Source organism: Serinus canaria, chromosome 2 (assembly GCF_022539315.1).
Source record: "Serinus canaria isolate serCan28SL12 chromosome 2, serCan2020, whole genome shotgun sequence".
Taxonomy (NCBI): Eukaryota; Metazoa; Chordata; class Aves; order Passeriformes; family Fringillidae; genus Serinus; species Serinus canaria.
In genome coordinates this window covers 10,796,471-10,817,623 of record NC_066315.1, presented here as the reverse complement: position 1 = coordinate 10,817,623, position 21,153 = coordinate 10,796,471, and the positions used below count along the sequence as shown (strand labels likewise).

Sequence of the window (21,153 nt, the reverse complement as noted above, 5' to 3'; positions counted from 1 at the left end):
TTTCCAAAACTGCTTGACAGCTGTTTCACTGATCATTTAACGGCAAGGATGTAATACTCCTTTTGAGGTATTAGCAGTCTTTAATTAACACACAGAAGAGTTCAAGAACACTATCCAACACTAAACATCCTGATACAGATATTTACTCAACACACACTTTCCCCAAGTTTTTTTTCCTTTCCTTTTTTGCTGCCCTTCACCTCACATACCAGTAATTGGATAAACTAGACAGGGCCTGGAGTACTTCCTGCTTTGCTAAACACACATAAACAATGTCCCAAGTCAGGAAAAGAAATATTTAAAGAACATGCAACTCGCTAAAAAGAGGTCTCTGTAGTGCAGAAAATTTCTGAAGTAACTTCTGTAGATCATCATACACAAATAAATGACCAACCACATCCTGAGTGTGTTTCACCTTTGCCTGTCCTCTTTCTTAAATTGATACAGTTTCATGTACTTCCTTCTACAAAAAGATTTGTTACTAGGAAAACAATTGTTTACTATGTGAACAAGTGAAAATTGAATACAAACTGAAATAATTGCATGGCAAGCAGAGAGGCACCCTGTAACAAAGTTTCTTACACAGACAGGCACATTAGAAATAAGAATGAAAACCTGACCAACTCAGGATCAGTCCAGCAGCATTACACTGTGCCTGATGAACAGAATGTCCTGTGAAGCAACTTCAAGCAGTGAGGGCAAAACTACATAGCCAAAAACGTTTTATTCATTTTAACTACTGGCTGCATTATACTTTTTTAAAAGAGTCTTTACCCTGATCTAGACAAATCAGAGATCCTGGTATTTAGTTTGGATGGAGCAAGTTACATCATTTCAGTTTATTTTAGGACTCTGCATAAACAATTGATGTTTCCCTGATGTTGTAACAACTTCCATAAGCCAGGCATCATTAACAGAAGCCGTTACATTTTGTTAACATCAAAACATGGATTTCAGATTTCATATAGTGATTCCTGCATCTAAAACCAACTCCAGTTAAATTACAGAATCTTGTCCATTAACAAAAAATGAGTTTTAAGAGTACCAAGCATTAAATCTACTCTACCTCTTCAGGATTTGGACACTGGTGGATAACCCTTGCTGCTAAAACCATGCTTTTCTGAAATGAATTTTGCCAACTTGATATATAGCTAAGTGATGAAAAATATTCCAGCATGGAAATTTCATATGAAGGGCTTAAATTAGAATGTTCACTTCAGCATTTTCCCCAAGAGAATGAATAGATTGCTTTAGTATTTCTTACAATGTCCCAGTATATATTACCAATATTAAAGCAGTCAAGGATCAGCCTTCTCATTAGATTAAGCAAATAGTGAAAGGCTTTTTTCAGGAAAAAAATTCATTCTATATGCACTGTCAATCTGAAAAATATAGTTGTGTGCAATAACACAAAACAACTGGTTTGTAAAACTTAAACCTCTTCTAATCTTCCACAGGGGGGAAAAAAAAAAACCAATCCAAAAAATCACACACCCAAGGAACCCCTGCATGGTAGTAGTATAAAGGCAGGGCTGAAGAGAAAACTTGTGATCTGCTACCCCAGGGAGTTTGGAACACAACCATTCTGGGAAACAGCACTGTTCATTCAATGCTCATAGAAAGTACAGCCATAAAAATTTCAAAGCTGCTAAACTCCTAAAACTCTAAATGTGTTTTTCCTCAGACAGGGTATTGGGGAACTACATCCAGTCAGGGTACAGATGGAAAAAATCATGGTTTGTTAGAAAGTTATGTTCTTTTCTAACTCTTTGCTATAGTCTCTCTGTGGGTCAAGAGGCAATAGTTTACAGCTTTGACTCTTCTGTGTGGGGAGGAAAGAGAGGTCAAAATAAAGCACCTCTGTGAAGTGCACTAAGGTTTCAAAGAACACACTGGACAGAGATAGTCTCTGTGTTGTAACTTCCTTCAGCTCCTGTCTACTCCCCAGTACATTCTGACTCAAAGTTGTGAAATACATCAGCACATGCAGATATCTGTTGGCTACCAATTGATACAAGAGATGTGCATAATGTTCAGGTATTAAATTCTTCATGCTCCACTACTCATGGCTGCTTTGATGTGCATGCATATCAGCTGCCCAGGAGTCTCCTCCTCATACTTCCCAGCTCCCCATGCTGAATCTATGAGGAAAAAATACAAGCGCTACATTGCAAGAAAGTAAAAGAGAAAAGCACCTGCCTTAAAAGCCTAAACAAAAAAAGAACCCCACAAACAAAAGAAACTAAACAAACAAATAAATAAAACAAAACAAAAAAAAAACCACAAAACACCACATTACCCTAGAGGGTACTAATTCATAACTACATAGTAGGTGTACCAGAACTATACAGTCCCTATTAATATTATGTTGACACTATTTAAGCAGTCTCATTAAAGAATTTTCAAGTCTTTAAGTCTTGAAAGAGGCACCTTTATGCATCAAATTGGCAAGAATAAAAGTTTGAAAAAAAAACAAAATAAAAAGGAGAACAAATAAACCACAGCAGCTTTAGTCTATTTCATTACTACTCTTACTCTCAAACTTTCATACTTAAGAGAAGGCATTTCCAAGACACGTACACCACATATCAGCCTGCATTACAGGTCACCACAGAGCTGACTATACAGCTGATTCACATTCCAGATTCCACTGTGGTTTCTTCACATTTTATTCAACCTTAATAATGCATCATTAAATGACTCTGATATAGAGAAAAAAGAGCAGCAGGTAAACACTCTGTAAAATTGAAAAAGAGGAGAGAGTGAGGAAAATAAAAATACCAGGCTGATGCAGATGTACAAAATAAAAAGCATCAGAAAGGTTAACTGTGCCAGTACACCAAGCAAAAAAAACATGACTAACCACTGATGAGCAAGACTTGCAACATTAAGGAAATAAATTGTTCTAGTCTCATAGCTAAAAATAAAAATTATTTTTAAAAGGAATGTGTAATAGTACACGTAGAGGCGCCTACTTAAATCCCCATTTCAACTGCAATACCCAAATCTTTATTCAGAAATCCACTAGCAAGTTCTCTATTTCCCTCAGAAACAGAATTATTTTTTTAGTCCTGTTTACAAAACATCACTCCCACAAACACATGTGCACACTCTCTCCCCTCCAATATCCCTTCTTCAAAAAAGGTGAGCAATTATTGTAACAATATCATATGGTATGGTTGAAGTAATAGGTCATTGATGAATCCAAGATAAACATACTGCTCGTTAGAAGGCAGATTTATTTACAGACCAGCACTACCCAGCTTAAAGAAACCACAATTTACAACTTAAAAGACAGTCACATTAGTCTCACAAGAACACATGGATGAGTAGAGATTAATTTGTCTCATACCTTGCTAGTAGATGCCTTGTAAGTTGTCTTTAATTTCTGAGAAAGCTGACTGGTACTATGACTGGCTGTGGAGACAAATAAATACAAAGGAAGATACACAAAGAAGCTAATGCTGTATTTGAAATAAGTAACTGGTATTCATTCCCTTCAGTAACATTCTAAGTTTTGGTCAACAAAGTACAAAAAAGTGGATTCAAAAATACTGGTTTAGGATTCTTTGTGGCTCTCTTACCTTTTGCTTTCAGTTGTCCTTTGCTCAGTTCAGCACCATCAACTGTCTGTCCTTCCCCTGCTAGGCGCTCATTCAGTGTATCAATCTCCCTACGCACTAACAAACCCAGAAATTCACGTTACCACAAAAACTGACTATCATTAATAACAGCATTATCACACTATTTAAGACCCGTTATGGTTAGTAAGTGAGCTATTTTATGCTAAGGAGAGGAAAGGAGATGAACTGGGATTTTGTAAAAGCAGGTCTCACCAAGACATAAAGCAAGACCATACTGAATTTTCCAGAGATCAACCTTGGTCCAGATTCCACGCAAAGTATTGGTAGCTTCTAATTATTCTTATTCATAAATAAGGCTGAGGTTTAACAAAACCATTTCTGTGAAATACACGGCCCATCTGTGTTGAGTTAAATCCGGCAGAAGACAGAAAACTTGTGGCATCATAAATATTTTAGCCACAGAATTACCACATCCTTTCTTAACACAGGTTTTATTAATCACAAAATAGCATTCTCCCTGAATAGTTGTCTACTACTAGAGTCTCACAGGAAAGGTAGTGCTGCAAATGACAATTTTTTTATACTTTTGGGATTTATTTTCTTTTTAAATTCTCTTTACAATAACTCCAGCCCTAGCACAGGAATTAGACCAAGAACAAAAAATATTAGACTCAGCATGAGAAGAGAAAAATTTAGAAATTGTCAGGGGGGGTGAAAAGAGATCACAATCATAACTAGAGCTGTGAGGTAAAGAAAGTAGATAAAGAAATGGAAATGGAAAAGAAAGAAAATAATCATTCTCTGGAGGGTACAAATCCACCACTTGTTTTCTGACAAGCATTTCTGAAGGCTGGGGAAGGAAATTCTACTTTTCTTGCTACCAACCAACTTCTCAGCAGGAGGCTGAGAATTCAGTTGTGCAAATTGTCACTAAAAAATGCATACTTTTGAAGACAGCCTTTAACCAAAACAATCACAGGTTTCAAGAGAATAAAAACCCCAGACCATGTCATAAAAAGCAGGCAAGAATTTTTTTATTTTTTTTAAACGTGAGTGTCTGGTTTAAATGTGGGAACTGATTAGGTGTGGAAAAAAAACTGACTTTGACACAAATCAGAATCCAAGCCAATGTAAAACAGCCTAACATTATAGCAAGGGAGGCTTTACTGTATAGGCCTGTGTTACTTAACTTGGGATCCTCTTACATCACCTTGGATCACTTACATTATCAGACAACTGCACTGTCATCAAACAAATATCTTTTTAAGATAACACCTGGAATTTTTATCTGACTGCTTGACTTCAAAACTCCTGAGCAGCTGCAGGTGCTGGTTATGCAATGAAGTAGTTTGATCCAAAACCTCCCCATTTTACACTTTTTCAAGCAAGTAGCTTTTCCAATTTTATTTACTAATATTACACCATTATAATTAAGCCTGTAAATATAAAACAAAGCAAAAAACTTCAAAGGCTGGATGGAGTTTCTGGAGATTAACATAACCAGATGATATGATGATATGGAGACAACCCTTCACTGGCTTTGACAGACATCAGTTCTCACTGCTTGCATCAAAGAGCTAAGAAAGTGATTTTTCTGAAAAGGTACAAACTCCATCTTTGGCTACAAGTTCAGAAAAACTACTAAACTGCTACAGAAAAGCTACACCAATTATACTATATTATCCAATGTAAACATTTTAATTAATATTTATATAACCTAAATATGAACAATTCCTAAGTTAGAGAAAAAAAAATACATACTCACATTCCAAATTTTCAATATACAGGTTTTCAAATTCCCGCTCTATTTGTCCAAAAAGTTCAAGGAGTGTATTCCGGACAGCAGATGGTAACTTAGAATCCTAGGAGGCAAAATACTGGGGGCTTATATTTTTTCTATATATATTTGATAAAATTACTCTTCAGTCTGAACTGATTTTAACAGTTATCTCAATGTCCCAACAAGGAGGCAAATTAAACCTACTCCTAGTGTAGAACACAAAACAAATAGCTCTGTGCATCACAGAATTATTCATTTTATATATTCTTTCTCTCTCAAGGGATAGAACTCAAATCACCCATGGTATTTGTTTTGGTTTTTTCTACTAGAGAAAAATTATAAAATCAAGATGCATGTACAATTCAAGATGCATGTACAATTCATTTAAAAAGATTCATTCATAAAAAAATAGAAAGTAATAAAAAAATTATTTTGAATATCAATATGTTTCCAGTTCAAGAAAAAAGAATACCTTTGTTTGATAAAGTAATTCAAAAGACTATGCAATGGGTTGGAAAGTTGTGAACACAATGCATCTCATTACCAAAGCTTAAGACAAACAAAAATTTTAAATGTATTTTTGACATTTACCTACTTTTGTCACTAACCATAACTAAGTGTGAAGAAAACTACAATTTCTAATCCTTCCCTCCTCAGATATTACTCAAGCACTCTATTCTTCAGTTGCTCATAGACTACAATATGTAAATTGGCTTACTACATTTACTATTTACCCAGGTAGCCAGCTATAAATTTCTTTTTAAAAAAGTTTTCACTTAACTGAGTCACCTTCCGCCCCAGCCCCGGGAATTGTCTGCAGGCACAGCGGGAAAGGCCGGCCATGACCCTGGCTCTGCAAGTGATTTCCAAAGTTTAAAGAGAGAGCAAGAGAAACCACTCATAGCCATGAACCAGAGCACACCTGCTTTGTGCACAATTTTACACAGGTTCACAGCTGATTTAAGCCATGGCCCTGTGCTGGAAGAAGTGGGACCATGCTCCTTAAGCCCCTCTACATCATTCCTTTCTTCATCTGCCTCTCCCTTGATAGGGTTCTTTTGTTCAGGCATTCACTGACAACCAGAAGCACAACAGATCCTAATTAAAACCAACATGAAACAAAACTGATTAAACAAAAATACTAAATGCATTAAACACTATTAAGAGAAACACCGAAACTAGAAGAATTATTTCAAATTCAATCACCCAATAATTTCACACAGCAAGGTTATGGAAGAAACTAACTTATCCAATAATTTTTGCAACCAAAAAGGAGATGCAGAAAAGTTATTCAAACCACTTCTCAAAGCCTGAAAGTATAAACAAATCTAAACTTGTAATGAAGTAACCAACATAGTCAAATGCATTCACTTCCTTTCCTCTGTTTAAAGTTGGCATTGTTTAAAACAGCTTATTAAAACAGCATGTAATAATGTTATCTCTTTATCTGCAAAAGTCCTTAGCTAGATCTCATTAGGTTTACAGCTCCACTGTGAAGGGGCATTAAAACTCTGTACTTGATAGAATCTGCCACCCAACTGATCAAGGTCAACAAAATCCAACAAGATGATCGGTAAAATATTTTAAACATCTATGCATTACAGCCTAAAATACTTGAAACAGCTTAACATTTTGGTTTACAGCTTAACATTTTGGGTAATAGAATATCTTTACCTCTCGGTTGCCCTTCACACCTATCCTGAAGTGTAAGCCTGCAGTACATACAAATACTCGAAGAGTTTTCTATCCAAGTACTTGATTCTCCAATTTCTAGATGACTAGAAGCAACAACTTAGGCTCTGTTAATTCCCAGAAAACCAATGCTATGATTTACTGAAAAACAGATTTAATTAAAATAAAACAGTCACAACACTGAGAAAACACCAGGTTTTCCACTCAGTGTTTCTGAAGACTTCAGTGTGAGGTTTCTCGTAGCCAAACTCCTTTTCTGTTTCAAACCAACTGTCTCATAAAAATCAAGTTTTGCATCATCTTTGCCAGTCCCACACTAACACACTAACAATTTGACAATACTTTTAAACTAGTATTTGCTTATATTTGCCAGTACTGCTTCTGACAGAACCTACAGATAACCTCAGAATTTTTAGGTGCAACACTCCAAGTCCAGATTGCCCCCACTACATTGACGTGATTGAGAAAGCTACAGAAGCAGTGGCTGCTGTTCCTTCCCTTAAGTTTAATCCCAGAATAGCACACCTTCATTTGAGCCAAACAAGAAAAAAAACCCACACAAACAAAAATCTGAGTTAGCTCACACTTCTGTCAGGCAGGCAGTATTTGTTTACTTTATGGAAAGGAATGCAGAACAGCTTTCCAACTAATATTTTCCCTATCAGAGTCATCAAAAGAAGTATTTGGTTTATTCATATTTCTGGATTGCTACTATTCCAAAGGCAAACTTATGAAAGCAAGAATCAATCTTGATTTTTTTTCTTTTGCAGATGGGAGGGAGAAGTTGCAATGAATAAACAGGCTGGGGTTTATGCTGTTTTATGGCTTGATCATTCATCTAAGAAAACACAGAGGTTGATAAACTCCACGGGTCTAAACACAACCTGAAACACTGTCAACATTCACATCAAAGATCTCCAAAGGCAGTCAACACTTACAAGCAACAAAATCCACTGTTCCTGCAGCTTTACTGAACATATTTCAATATTTAAGTTTGTTTAGCTTCTCCCCATAGGAAACACACAAAAAAGTGATGCAAGCTCCCAAGCATCACCTTACCTGCCCTTCCAACATGTCTCTCTGCAGTCCCGCCCGCTCCTGCTCGGAGCTGTTGGTTCTCCGGATGGAAAGGCTGTGGGATTTTCGTTTCTGCTTTGCTTGGCGAGCAGATGCACAGCTTCCACTTTCTATTGGCATTACTTCAAAAAAACAGCTTCACAGAGGCTCCTATGGTAAACTAAGGACAAGCATTATACATTACAGATTGCTTTGCCAAACGAACCACTATTTAAATATTTTTCTCAAAATGGAAGGATTTAGTTCTACTAAACTTTGGAGTTGTTTGGGTTGTCATTAAAAAGAAGAGTTCCCTCTTACTTATAGCTGGTCTTCAAACAACATTAAGTTCAAAACCATATGCATATATGTAAATAGAATGGAATTGCTTCTGCATTATTAATTCATTAGCTAACAAACCTCCACAAAAGGAAAATTAATTCCACTTCCTTGCTCATTTTGGAGAACACCAGCAGAGACAGCCCCAAAATGCTTCCAGGAAACAACTATTATGCATACCATAGTTCACTGAAATGCATGCAAAATTAAAACCCAGCTGGAAAATGAAAGCAAACATGGTAATTTAGGGACACTGTCAGGTTAAAAATGTATTATTCAACTTTAAGTATTACTATACAAAATTTAACAGACGTCCTTGTTCAGAATTAGGCAGAAACTAATTTTCATTACAGAAGTTCTGAAAACTACCTTCCACCAATTTTGGCAGCTCATGGTTTCACTTGCCTTAATAATGAAAATTCCCATGAATTTATGAGAATAGTGAAAGTGCACCTGACTTAACAGGCTGTTGGTGATGTGGTTCATTTCTGTCACCTTGATAAAACCAAATATATGCATTTCAATATGCCTAAAACCACCTGACAGTATCACCAAACAGTATTACCATGTATGAGCTACTGCTTTCCCTGTTTAAGAAAAAATCAATATACTGATTTATTGCACAGATGCGGAGAATATATATGAAAAATCAAATTATGTTTGATTGCATAAATATGGAGAATATGTTCTTTACTGTCAAAATCTTATTTTTCAAACATTTAATTACTGGATTTTTTTAATTTAAACCCATCACTCAACAGAAATTAATTTTTGTTTCATGGGGTACCAGTTGTTAAACATTTCAAATGTTTCAGGATTGATTACCCAAAATTTTTCAATCATGCACAATGAGAACAAAATAAAAATTCATTCTCCAGCATAAATCATTTCTGAAACAACAATTAAAACTTAAAATAGTTGCAATAGTCTGCAGAGAAATAGGAGAGCAGAGTTGGCAAAGCTAACCAGGCAACTGAGCTTCCTTTTACACAAGTTGATCAGAGAAAATTTAAACCAAACCCAGGGCCACTTCCAATTTAAGATCCGCCAACACGCTGGATCTCACGCTAGGAATGAGCACCATTGCTATGAACAAGACAGGCATTAACCAGTTCAGGGGTTTGACTTGGTGTTTGCAGCCTTTTACCAGATCATAAAGCCAAGGAAAGCATTACTAAAAACACAGTATGCACTGTGAATAACATGAGCTTGAAATCTCCTTTGGGTTTTATATCACAAAATGAAAATGTATAAAGATACAGATATTAGTATCAAAAATGAGACTAAATTTAGTTAAGATTTTAATGCCCATCCATCCTTATTAAAAAACTTGGTATTTTAATTAGCTTTTAGAAGAACTGTGTTCCAGTACCCTGACACCAATTCCATAGTGAATCTAAAATAAAATTTAGGTTGCACCAGTGACCTGTACTGTACTAAATTTTATTTTTCACATCCCCTGGATCCCACAGAGTCCTCCCCTGCACCTAATCCCATCAGAGCATTTTATGTGTGATTAATCAGTAGTAACTAAATGGCTATATTCACAAATTAAAGAAGAGACTAGAAAAAACTACCATTGGGTAGTTCCTTATTTGCCTAAATTCTGCTATTCACAGTGGCTAGATTCCTCTACAAAAATTTTTAAAAGTCCATCCCATAAACAGTTACTGCCAATTTTCTGGGCTTCACTAAGTATCTTCCTGCTCATGGACATATGGTCAAGAATGAGGAACAGGTTTTCCATGCTCATCACATTTCTATTTCTTTTCAAAAGAAGATCAGATCCCAAGCACATACTTTTTTTTTTTTTTTCCCCTCTTCCATCCTGCTTCCTAGCTCCCTTGGAAACCACTCTTTCAATGGCCTTCAGTTACCATATTCTGCAGTTTGGGATTACATTTTAAGGCCAGAAGCATCAGTGTGCACACAGGCAGATTTGCTGAGACAGTTTTATTCATACACATAGCTACATATAATACCATAAATCCATTAACACCGTTTCACTTAAGATGTGGGGGCAGAGGGGTGTAAAAAACCCCAAAAGACAATTTCTAATCCCTGCCAGATGTGGCTCCTGAACTGTTAGACACAAAGATGTTAATGTGGCTTATGCCTTAGAAGCCATTGTTTTAACTATGTTAGTTTCCACTTGCCCTTTCTGCCAAGCTACTTCATTTTGGAGGACATTACCGAGCAATATCCTTTTTTTGAGTAGAATTATATGCATTGGAAGGGACCTTTAAAGGTCATCTAGTCACATTCCTCTGCAATGGGCAGGGACATCTTTATCTGCATCAGGTTGCTCAGAGCCCTGTCCAACCTGACCTTGCATGTTTCCACAGGTGGGGCATCCATTGCCTCTCTGCACAGCCTGTGCCCATGTTTCACCACCCCCAATGTAAAAAAACTCTTCCTTCTGTTTAATCTCAATCTACCCTCTTTTAGGTTAAAATCATTATTCCTTGTCATATCACTATAGTCCCTGGCAATAAGTCTCTCTTTCTCCAAAGTTCCCTTTAAGTATTGAAAGACCCTGATAAGGTGTCCCCAGAGAACCCTCTTGGGCTAAAAACCCCACCTCTCTCAGCTTTTTTTTTTTCACAGAAGAGGTTTGCAGCACACTGATAACTTCTCTGGCTTTTCTCTGGACTAGCTCAAACAGGGCCACATCTTCTTGTGCCATTGCCTGCAGGCACACATTTCTGCCTCATGTCTGGTTTTTCATGCCCCAGTACCTCCAGGTCCCTCTCTGCTGGACTGCTCTCAATCTGTTCACCCTCCAGCCTGCACTGATATCGGGGACTGCTCCAACCCAAGGTACAGGACCTTGCAGATGGTCCTGTTGAACTTCATGTGCTTTGCATGGGCCCACTCCTGAAGCCTTTCATGGTCCCTCTGGGTGCTATCCCTTTCCTCAATTAATCAACTGCAGCATTCAGCATCAGTCCACACAGATTTGGCAGCTATACACTCTAGGACATAGAATTTAAAGGGACACAGTCATATGCATGAGATTACATCTTTACAGAGTGAAATTCTCACGTACACTATGTAGAAGTTTCTACTTAGGCAGCTCGTGAGCAAACGGAGCAGACTGGGTAGGAATCACTGTCACTGTCTCTGTTTGGCAGCAGCACTTCACCTGCAGCCAGTGTCACTGCCAGGGACTGCCCTCTCCCCATGCAGCAGCATGACACACCACCCATGCACGTTCTGGAGAGGGCAAACATGCAACTGTTCCCAGGCTCGGCAGGAGGGTGCACACAGCCACAGCAAAGCTGAAACCAAAGAGGCCACAAGCAGGCATGTGCATACAGAGGATGGGAAGGAAAAGTCCAGGGGAATAGCTTCACTGCCTTTAATAGTATTGTTCTGAATCCCACCAAACAGCCTGACAAACTTTGAGTAATGGAGCAATAATCAACATGGTTTTTTAGAACAAGGATTTAAATTCAGTTTTAAAATAGTGACAGTGTCCCTTTAAATGTTAACTTCACTTTGATAATTTCATAACTCTTCTGATTCCAATTGCAGCAGTAAGAAGCTATAGGTTTTTCAAGAGTAGATTTCACAAAACAGATCCTTGGCAATATGATGCTAAAAAAAAATTAGGTGCTCATTTCTAGCAGTTACCTGATTCCCCTTATTATGTAAGGTTTTCAAACAATGAAAATTACCTGTCCAGAATATCAGTGTCATGTTACATATCCTATGAAAACCATATTAAATATTGATTAGTGAAACAGTCAGTAGTACACAAACCAGTCAAAGTCTTTCAATTCTTTGAAACTTTTGTAGTTAGAACACACCAGACAACAGGAAAGGGGTGGGGGATGAGGGAAAACACAAACACAGGTCAAGGCTAGACACCAAATCCCAGTGAAACCAAGTAAGAAAAAAGTGCTTCAAAACAATCTATTATATATTATTAGCCAGATATAGTTAATCTTAACTTTTGAGTGTTCCAAATGGGTTCTGAAAAGAAAAATTCTCTAAGGTCACTTTCCTTCTACTCAGTAAAGCCCCAAGTAGGATGGAGAAACCACCAAGAAGTTTTGGAATCTTGCTTCCTGAATCAAATGAAGCTAAATTCACCGAAGCTAAAAAATAGCAATGAAGCATAAAAAAAGCCTGAATAAAAGTACTTTCTGAGAAAAAAGGGAGAGGGGGAGAAAGAGGAAGCATATTGTATTACTAAACTATTTTCACTAAGGGTGGCAGTTCACAAGTACTGTATTAGTAAGAAGTGAGATTAAGAGACATACTGAGCTATTCTGCTCAAACATTTTGGAAAATACTCCGTTTGCATAGACTTCACACAATGATCTGTCAAAGCCTCGAGAGAACCTTTCTAGCAATATAAATCTGCAGAAGTAGGGGAGTAAAAGATGTCCCAGAAAACATCTAGACCACAGGTGGTTAGTACTTGCTGAATGCAAAGATGCTGCAGTATTTCAGATATGCTGTTTAATTAAACTCACAGGATATTTTACAGTGTGCTAAATTAAAGTTCCACTACCTACCTTTCTGTAACAGATGTACTCAGTCACAGGAAGTATTTCATCAGAGTAACAGTAAAGAGCAGATGTGTAACCAATTACTGTTTTAGTCAGCTACAACAGAGAAACAGCACCAACAAAGAGTGTACACACTGGCCTTTCCAGACTTAAAAACTCACTGCAGCAGTAACTAATCATACTTGCCTACTTCTGCTCTTGAACACAGAACAAGAAGGCTGCTGAAAGGAAAGAATTCCTGGGGTATGCATGTTGCTGAAGCCAGGGAGAAAAGCTGTGCTCTGCTGTCAGAGCACAGACAGAATGGCTACAGTATTGCATTTCCTTTTTTGTTCATTCAAGGCAATACACAAGTCTGTAAAGGGAAAGCATCAGGAAGATTCAGCAACATCTTCCCCAACATCTCTCTGCTCCATTTTCTTTAGAGTTTAGAAATAGCAACAGTTGCTATTTAAATGATTGTGTCAAATGGAATAAAAAAACCCATACCATTTTAGTGTATTTGTGTGTGCTTAAATTTCTTCATCTCATGTCTCCCATTTTCAAACATGGCTTAGAAGAAAATTTCTGTGTATACTACATAAAGCACAAAGACATTTTACAATAGTAATTATTGTCTAGTGCAGCATTAAAACATTACAATACAAAGATGCCCATTAATGTAGGGGAGTGTGTGGGTTTGGGGCTGCTTTTTCCACAAAGCAAGGAGGGAAAACAGAAAGAGAGAAGAATGATTACAGTTATTAGGTTCTTAATTACACGGAACTCAGTTTGACAGCATTATTCATGAGTTAAGGGAATTTAAGTATCAACATTTGCCACTACACTCTTCTATTAATATGCAAAGAAATCAAATTTAAAGGAGTAAAACTTTCATTTTGAGGTCTTCAGTGAACAATTTGCTTCAGTGATGCTGTACATTCAAGTGCCATTAATTCAATGCAAGCTGCAAGACTAAAACACACCTGAGAAAGATCAGGCTAAATAGACTGCTTTGTAAGACTAGCTGTTTTGCTAAAGGTAAATATTTAGGAAACAAAACCATTCCAAATCATCGCAGATGATGCTAGAAACACTAATGAGTGTGCTCAAACCTTGTGAAATCCACTCAAGCATTACAATATTTTCTTTTCCTAAATTTAGTGCAGCTTTCTTTCAAATGAAACTGGATGTTCCTCGAAATGTAAAAGGGGAAAGCAGGCATCCACCACTGAAGGTGACAACCTCCTTTCAATGGAAAGCAGAGTAAAGAAGCTGCACCAATAAATTTGAAGTATGTTATACAGCTGAAATCAAGGATAAAAACTTTAAAACATTAGTGAATACCTACTCTAAGCAAGCTTCTAACACCAACATCCAAACGTAAGCCAGCACAGTTCTGCAGCTAGCAAGCTCTGATCTTGCTAATTCAACTATGTCAGCAAATGCTGCATTCACACCAAAATGCAGGGCTGACCCAGCATGCCATCCAGCCTGCTAAAGCAAAAAATGTTACTCTCACCATACAAGCTTATATTATCTAATACTAAACAACAATCACTAGCAGACTTGGACTTCCTTTAATATAGTAGAAACCTTCCTGGGTCCACTAATAACCATCAGACTAAGACCTGAAAGCTTCCCTTTGAGACCAGTGCCACCTGAGGGTGCTCATTGTTTCAACTAGTTTAAATGGTGCAAGGTACAATACAATCTTATGTTCAACACTAGCTAGTAACCTATCAGTATATATTGTACCTTCCTTTATTTAGAAGTACTGATGAACTGACGTTATTGAAGAACTCAACAGACAGCATCAGGTCCTGCTAAATTACTTACAGCTGGTTAACTCCTAAAATATGTTTGAAGGGTACTTTATTTCCTCAGCTGTTTCACAGACACTGCAGCTCCCATTTCTGTATTAGCAAATCCCTAACAACCTAGAAGTAGCCTCCATGCAAGCACAGGGATGCAAATACAGGACCTGAGGGGGAGGAATCCTAAGGAAGTTCAAGAGCAAAGGCAATTTAACCAGGTGTTTGTTCAAGGAAGTGCTGCACCACACTCAGAAGCCAGAATCTTATTCTGCTAGTCCCTAAAAAAATAATACTTGTGTACTTGTTATGGATGTAGCAATTAATTGCTATTATGGTCTTATTCAAGCACAGTGGCCTCTAGTATCACTGCTCTTCATCTGGAATATATAGTAAACTAAAATCTTTTCATTCTTAAGACTTGAACAAAAGCAAGTAATTTTGACTCGAACTGTAATATATCTACCAAGCTCTTCAGAAGCACCAATAAATAATCTCTGAACAGCACATTCTTGAAGCATTACCTCATGTGGTCTAGCACAGAGAACTACAGAACCTACCAATAGTCCATGTAAGAGCACTGTGAGCACCCAGCCTACCATCTTGAACACCAAGCCCAAAAATAGTCAGCACATATTGCTAGCAGATGAGAAAATACAAATCACTCTGGATTGCAAGAAGACCATCCTGATTCCTGTCCATTCCTCAGATGTCATTCACAGAGCAATAACCAACTCTCCCCCACAGGGCTTTGAAGGGTTGGCCTCCAAAAAAAGCCTCTCACCCTGCCTTTCACCTCACAAGACAACCTACTAGTCTTAGCTCCAAGAATTAAAATTCCATGACATAAAATTATCCTAATCTCATCTCAAATTTATAGAATGCAACACCACTTAATTCCTCCTTACTTGGCACATACTAGTTCCAGCTTGCAATTTCAGGATTTTATAGAAGTAAGATCTTCTCATCAGACGTTATCACCACACTCACAATATTTATCTTGTGACTGTACCAACAAACTTAAGCACTTCAGTCCATACTAAAGACTGCATGCTTCAAACAAGTCCTGAATTTAAAAAAATAGATGGTGGAAGGCCCTGTCTATATTAAAGAGGCAGTCTCATCTTAAAATCTTTAGATTTAACATGATAAAACCAGTTCAGGGACAAACATACATGTAAACAACTGGCAATTAAAAGACAATCAATATTACAGTTGTCCTTAAATGCTAATGTTTGGTGCCAGCACCTTTTCTTAAAATAATTGCCCAAGTCCACAACACACAAAACAAAATCTAAAGTTACTACAAGACAGGTTAGAGCTGACATCATGCCCAAAGATTATCTAATCTAAACTACTCATTAGAAAACATACTTGTGGGTTCTTGGGGTTACTAGCTCTCTTTCAAAAACATCAAGAAACGCCAACAGCAAACTTGCTTGGAAAGCAGTTTCAGAAATTTGCTCAAGGCAAGTGATGCAGTTGTTATGTTGCAAGATGGGTGCCTGAGCAACAGACGTTTGTATCATGTCAAGGTGTACTCAATGACACTGAATCACTTCGAAGAAGTTGTTCCACCAGTTTCTTACGTAAACCTTCCATGACATTACTGTTATAGAAAGCCCACTTTAACAGCAATAACAAAATAAATTTGACAAGCTGGACAAGAAAGATAAAACCACACTTAGAAGTTTCTCTTTTCTCACAAACACCATGATGTCCTTGAGCCACAGATCAACACAACTTGAAAGAAGTTTTCCTTGTCTTCACATAAGGAATGGAATCTAGCATCCACTCAACCCTTGAATACATTAAGCATATATATTTTTCTCTCAAACTTATTTTCACAGGGTTTTAGTTCAGAAAATGAGAGGACTACTGAAGATGGCTCTTTGCAGACAACTTTTACCCACCTTGGACACTTCCATGTCATCCTCCCACTGCTGAAGGCCAGATTCACCCCATGCCACCACAAACGATGCTCCCCTCATCATCTAGCTGTGCCCCTCTTCAGAAATTTGAGGTTTCCAAGTTTACTCCATTTGTACAGGTGTCAGAGGATCTGAACGCCACCTGTAAACTACTGGGGCTCTACGCTTGGCCTGTCCTTAGGATAGGCAGAAGCACACGAACAAAGTTAGCGAGAGGAGTCTCCTCACAGCACCCTCGGCTTCCCTACCCACAGACCTGGAACCATCCCTACAGCCTGGGGCTGGAAGCGCTCAAAAACCGCCACACACCGAAAAGGAAGGAGAGCTTATTTTCGCTTATTTCGGGTTTTTATACGAGAACGTGCAAGTCATTTCACGAGGAAATAAAGCAGAATAGGACGGGCAGGGAGGGGGTGCCCGGGCAGGAGCCCCGGTTGGCGCCGCGGGCCTGGGCGGCGGCGGCGGCACGGCGCAGGTACCACAGCCACGGTGCCACCGCCGCTGCCCCGGACCCCGCCCGGACCCCCGCACCCCTCAGCCCCTCGGGCGGCAGCGAAGATGGCGGAGGGTCCGCGCCCCGCGTCCCCCGCACTCACCTGTCAGCCACAGCCGCGGCGGCGGGCGGAGAGGGGCAGGGCCGCAGGCGGCGCGAAGAAAGAGGAGGGGAAGGATGAGGACAACAAGGAGGAAAAGGCGGGAGGGGCAGCAGCGGAGGCAGCAGCAGCGGCGATGATCGCGGCGCCGCTCGGACAGGACGCGCCTCCCCGGTGCCGAGCCCTCGCGGCGACATCCGGCGGAAGCGGCGCGGCCCCCGCTCCGAGCCGCGATGGCGACGGGCTGGCACCGGGACAGCCTCCCGCCCGGCACTGCCCGTGGGCTCGGGAACGCCCCGGCCACAGGGAGAGCCTCCCGCCCGGAACAACCCGCGGGCTCGGTAGTGCCCCGGCCCCGGGGAGAGCCCCGCGGGCTCGGCAGGGCCGGGCCGGGCAGGAGCTGCCCCGGCACCTCCGCACTCCCCGGCCCCGCTGCTGTCCGGGTCACCGCAGTGCCGGAGGTTAAACAGCGGGGTGTGTGTTCCGTGCCGAGCGCGGCCCCTCGGGGTAACGCTGTGTTCGCTTACCGTTACTGTTACTGAATTGAAACTGCTGCTGCTGCTTTGGTTAGTTACCTCCAGTAACACTGCATCAGGTGGACTGACAAAGGAGCTGAAACTTTGCGGGAACACCACTGGAATTCCATATTTTTTTTTAATACAGAAGGGCTGGGAGATACGGAATGTGGAGTTTTTCCACTGTGTCTGCAGACGGAGTGACAGAGGCAGTGCATCAAAGCTAACCACGATGTTCTGCAAGCAGGCTGTTCACTCTGAAGCCTACAAGGCGTAATTGAAATGTGATTAATTCCTCTGCTGATTAGCACTTGGAATAAACCTCCACCTAAAATTCTTATTCATTGTAGCAGATAGTGAAAGTCAAAAGAGGCCTTCTCCTAATTATTTTCTCTCTTCCGGCAGATTATCTCAACTGCCTTAGAAGAGGTCTGTAAAAAGGCCAGAAGAATATGTGCCAGTGAGAGCTGGAAATATTACATTTTCTTTTAATGTGCTTCCCAACTACAAATCTGCCTGCAGTTCTCATTTGTCTTTTTTCCTTTCTACTCACTTCTGTGCAGTCATGTCTTAAATCTGTATTAAACAGCAACAAAAATAGTAGTTTACCTATTTACTAGCATATTTCTCATTATTGGAGGTCATTCTCCAAAATCACCAGCCTAACTGGTTGAGAACATCCTGTAATTTTAGCCTATTCCCTTATTCAAAGCCACTAAAAGGGAGAAAACTAAATAGCTAAATGGCTTCAAGGAGTGGAAAAGAGAGGAGATTGCACAGGCAAAAGGAGAGGGACAAGAGATGGAGCAGAGGTGCCCAGGAGGAAGCTGAACACAACCTGACCAAAAGCCCCAGTCTGATGCTGTGAATTCTCTTTAGAGTTGGTGCAATTGTGGGTGGCTCAGCCATCTCAGCCAAGTGACAATTCGAGTTCTCAGCTGTTCAGTTTCTAACTAGACATTTTTAAGCTTTATAATCCCTAGCAAAATTACTTTAACATAACAGTACTGTACTGTAACAATTTTAGCTATATGTATGAAGGAAAAAAATGTCCAGCAGGAGTACAAAGATCCACATTAGAGATTTCCTGGGGAGAACACCTGGCAGCTTTTTTTTCCTCTGGAGCAGCACACTCCCTGGGAGTAGAGTGCATTACAGAGATGACCATTTTTTACCTGAAGAAATGCAAAATACTGAAATGAGGAAAGATAGGCTTAAACATCTTTTTCCTTGGTACAGGGTTCCTCACCTGAAAATGAACAGGCCCTGTATGGACACAGTTGCTTTTTCATGAGAAGAGAATGGCAAGTGGCCTGTTGACATTGGCTGCTGGTTTGGTTTTGTCATGGCACTGCAAGAGTATCAGGCGCTGTGTAATGTGTAGGAGCAAGTATAGAACAAAAGACTGCTTTTCACAAACTACCTGATACAAAAGAAGAGACATAAATAGCAATACGGGAGCCTAGGGGAAACAGGGCAGTACTATTCAGCATCTTTTCAATAACTAAGAAGCTTTTTCAAGAAGCATACAGTAAATAGAGTAGAAAAAGGTTACCCTGGACAAATCTACTTCTGCACCCATGGCTGGACTAGAAAAGACAAGATAGGAGGCTTGGGAAATCAGCAACACAACAGTGCAATAGCTGAACCTTCCAAATTAGCATTTTTCAAACCTGCAAATGTAGCAGGGAAAAGGCAAAGCCTTCTGTCCAGAGCTCAAACCAAAAGAAATAAAAAAAACCCCAAAATTTAAGGGAGAAAAGGACTCAAGGGTTATTTCTTGATTAATGTAGGAAACCTTCTAATAACTCCTTCCTAGAAGAGTGGTTTCCTATACCATTATTCATTTACCTTATGCTGTATAAAAACATTTGGAAGCCATCCATCACAGCACTCTTTCCATCACCTCGAGATAGCAGAACAAATGCAAATACAACATCCTACTTAGATATTTAGCATATATGTATTACATTCTTACTACAAAGACATCTGTCTTCTCTGAAGCGAGCTGAAGCCAACCCACTTCCCTGAAAGAGGCCTTTTAAGAAGAGTCAAGGGAACAGATTAGTTAAGACTGGGAAGAATTTACTTCTCATTTCAGATAAAACCCAGGTTGTTTCTCACTAAGCAACTGAGTGGATCATTTAGACAAATATTTTCTGAAGAGCTACAGCTCCAGGCAGGAAAGGACTCACAAGAGAAATTCTCTAGGGAGACGAGGAACAAGGATAGCTCTGTAGCTGAGAAGGGTGAAGTGGAAGTCTTAAACATCAGAGCAAGTTAACAGGTAGCTGAAAAAGAAGAAGTTTGGATATGAAGGGGGGGAAGAAGCCCATTAATTTTCCTTGGCAAAACTGAAAACTGGGGACAAGCATTTTTCTGGAGTTTATGCATTCTATGCTGGGGTCAAATCTCAGGTTTGTTCAGCATTTATTTCATCTTGTAGCTTGTCATCATCTTGTTTAACTTGATGGAGAAAAGACTTTTCTTCAGTTTGGTGGGGATTGAACATCTCTTTCTCTTAGCAGACACCAAAAGTATGTCAGGGGTTTCTAGCTGGTTGGCTTTTTAGGTGAATTAAAGACTTTCCAGTTGTTACAGGGAACTGTCTTTCACTTGGTAGCTGAGTGAAAACAGTCAAGGGACTTCAGGAGATGCAAAAATTAACTCTCAAAAGCATTTGTATGTCACTTCAGGCATTTTGTTTATGCAGGGTGGAGTAGAAGCTCTGGGGTTACAGTGAAGTGCATACCATTACAAAAATTAGCATGCTTTATTTTCAACACAGAGCTTTGAAGGTAAAGAGCAAGTCTGGAGGGGAGCAAAAGGAAAGACGATACAGGTGGCATAAAATCCACTATCTGGTTAAAGAATTGGGAAGTCTCTCCCTTGTTTGTTTTGTGAAAATGGTTTGTTTTGCCTCTGTCATCCTTTGTCCCTGCTTCTTTGCCTCTCATTATCCACCACGATTTGTTGCCACTTCTTGCTGCTCACCAGCATTGACTCAGGTGACATGCTTGTTTGTCTGCGCAGGGCAGGAACTGTGATTGTTTCTGAAGTGATTATACAGAAGTTTTTAGTAGTTATTGCTAGGAAGAAAAGCCTCTTTTCTCTATCATCCATAAGCACATTTTTCCTGGTTTCCCTCTGCTGTGCAGCCTGAAGGTCACTGTGTACAGCTGCTAGTGTCCCATGCCAGCTGTGCCCAGGCACAGACACATCTCTGCCTCCCAAGGGAGTAGTTTCTATTCTAAAAGAGCTTCAATCACAGGAGAGCTGCTTGTTAACTCTGTTGTCATCATATGAAATGCTGGTTTCTATGTCCATCTCAGTAGTTATTTTTTTGATAA

The 21,153-nt window shown here is 39.5% G+C and overlaps 1 protein-coding gene across 3 annotated transcripts in view; it reads right to left on the bottom strand.

The window, feature by feature from the left end:
* The window catches only part of WDR37 (WD repeat domain 37), a 43,621-nt gene extending 26,013 nt beyond the window's left edge, over positions 1-17,608 (bottom strand). Inside the window, exons 1-7 of one of the 3 annotated variants that reach the window (XM_050970807.1) lie at positions 17,292-17,608; positions 16,678-16,871; positions 12,132-12,163; positions 8,116-8,293; positions 5,350-5,446; positions 3,585-3,680; positions 3,353-3,417 (exon numbers count right to left, since the gene is read on the bottom strand). In XM_050970807.1, coding sequence (XP_050826764.1) covers positions 3,353-3,417; positions 3,585-3,680; positions 5,350-5,446; positions 8,116-8,253 — 396 coding nt within the window. In that variant the 5' untranslated portion in view covers positions 8,254-8,293; positions 12,132-12,163; positions 16,678-16,871; positions 17,292-17,608. The remainder of the gene's footprint in view (positions 1-3,352; positions 3,418-3,584; positions 3,681-5,349; positions 5,447-8,115; positions 8,294-12,131; positions 12,164-16,677; positions 16,872-17,291) is intronic. The other 2 variants (XM_030229276.2, XM_030229282.2) reach the window with 2 other exon arrangements.
* Between the last annotated feature and the right edge of the window lie 3,545 nt (positions 17,609-21,153).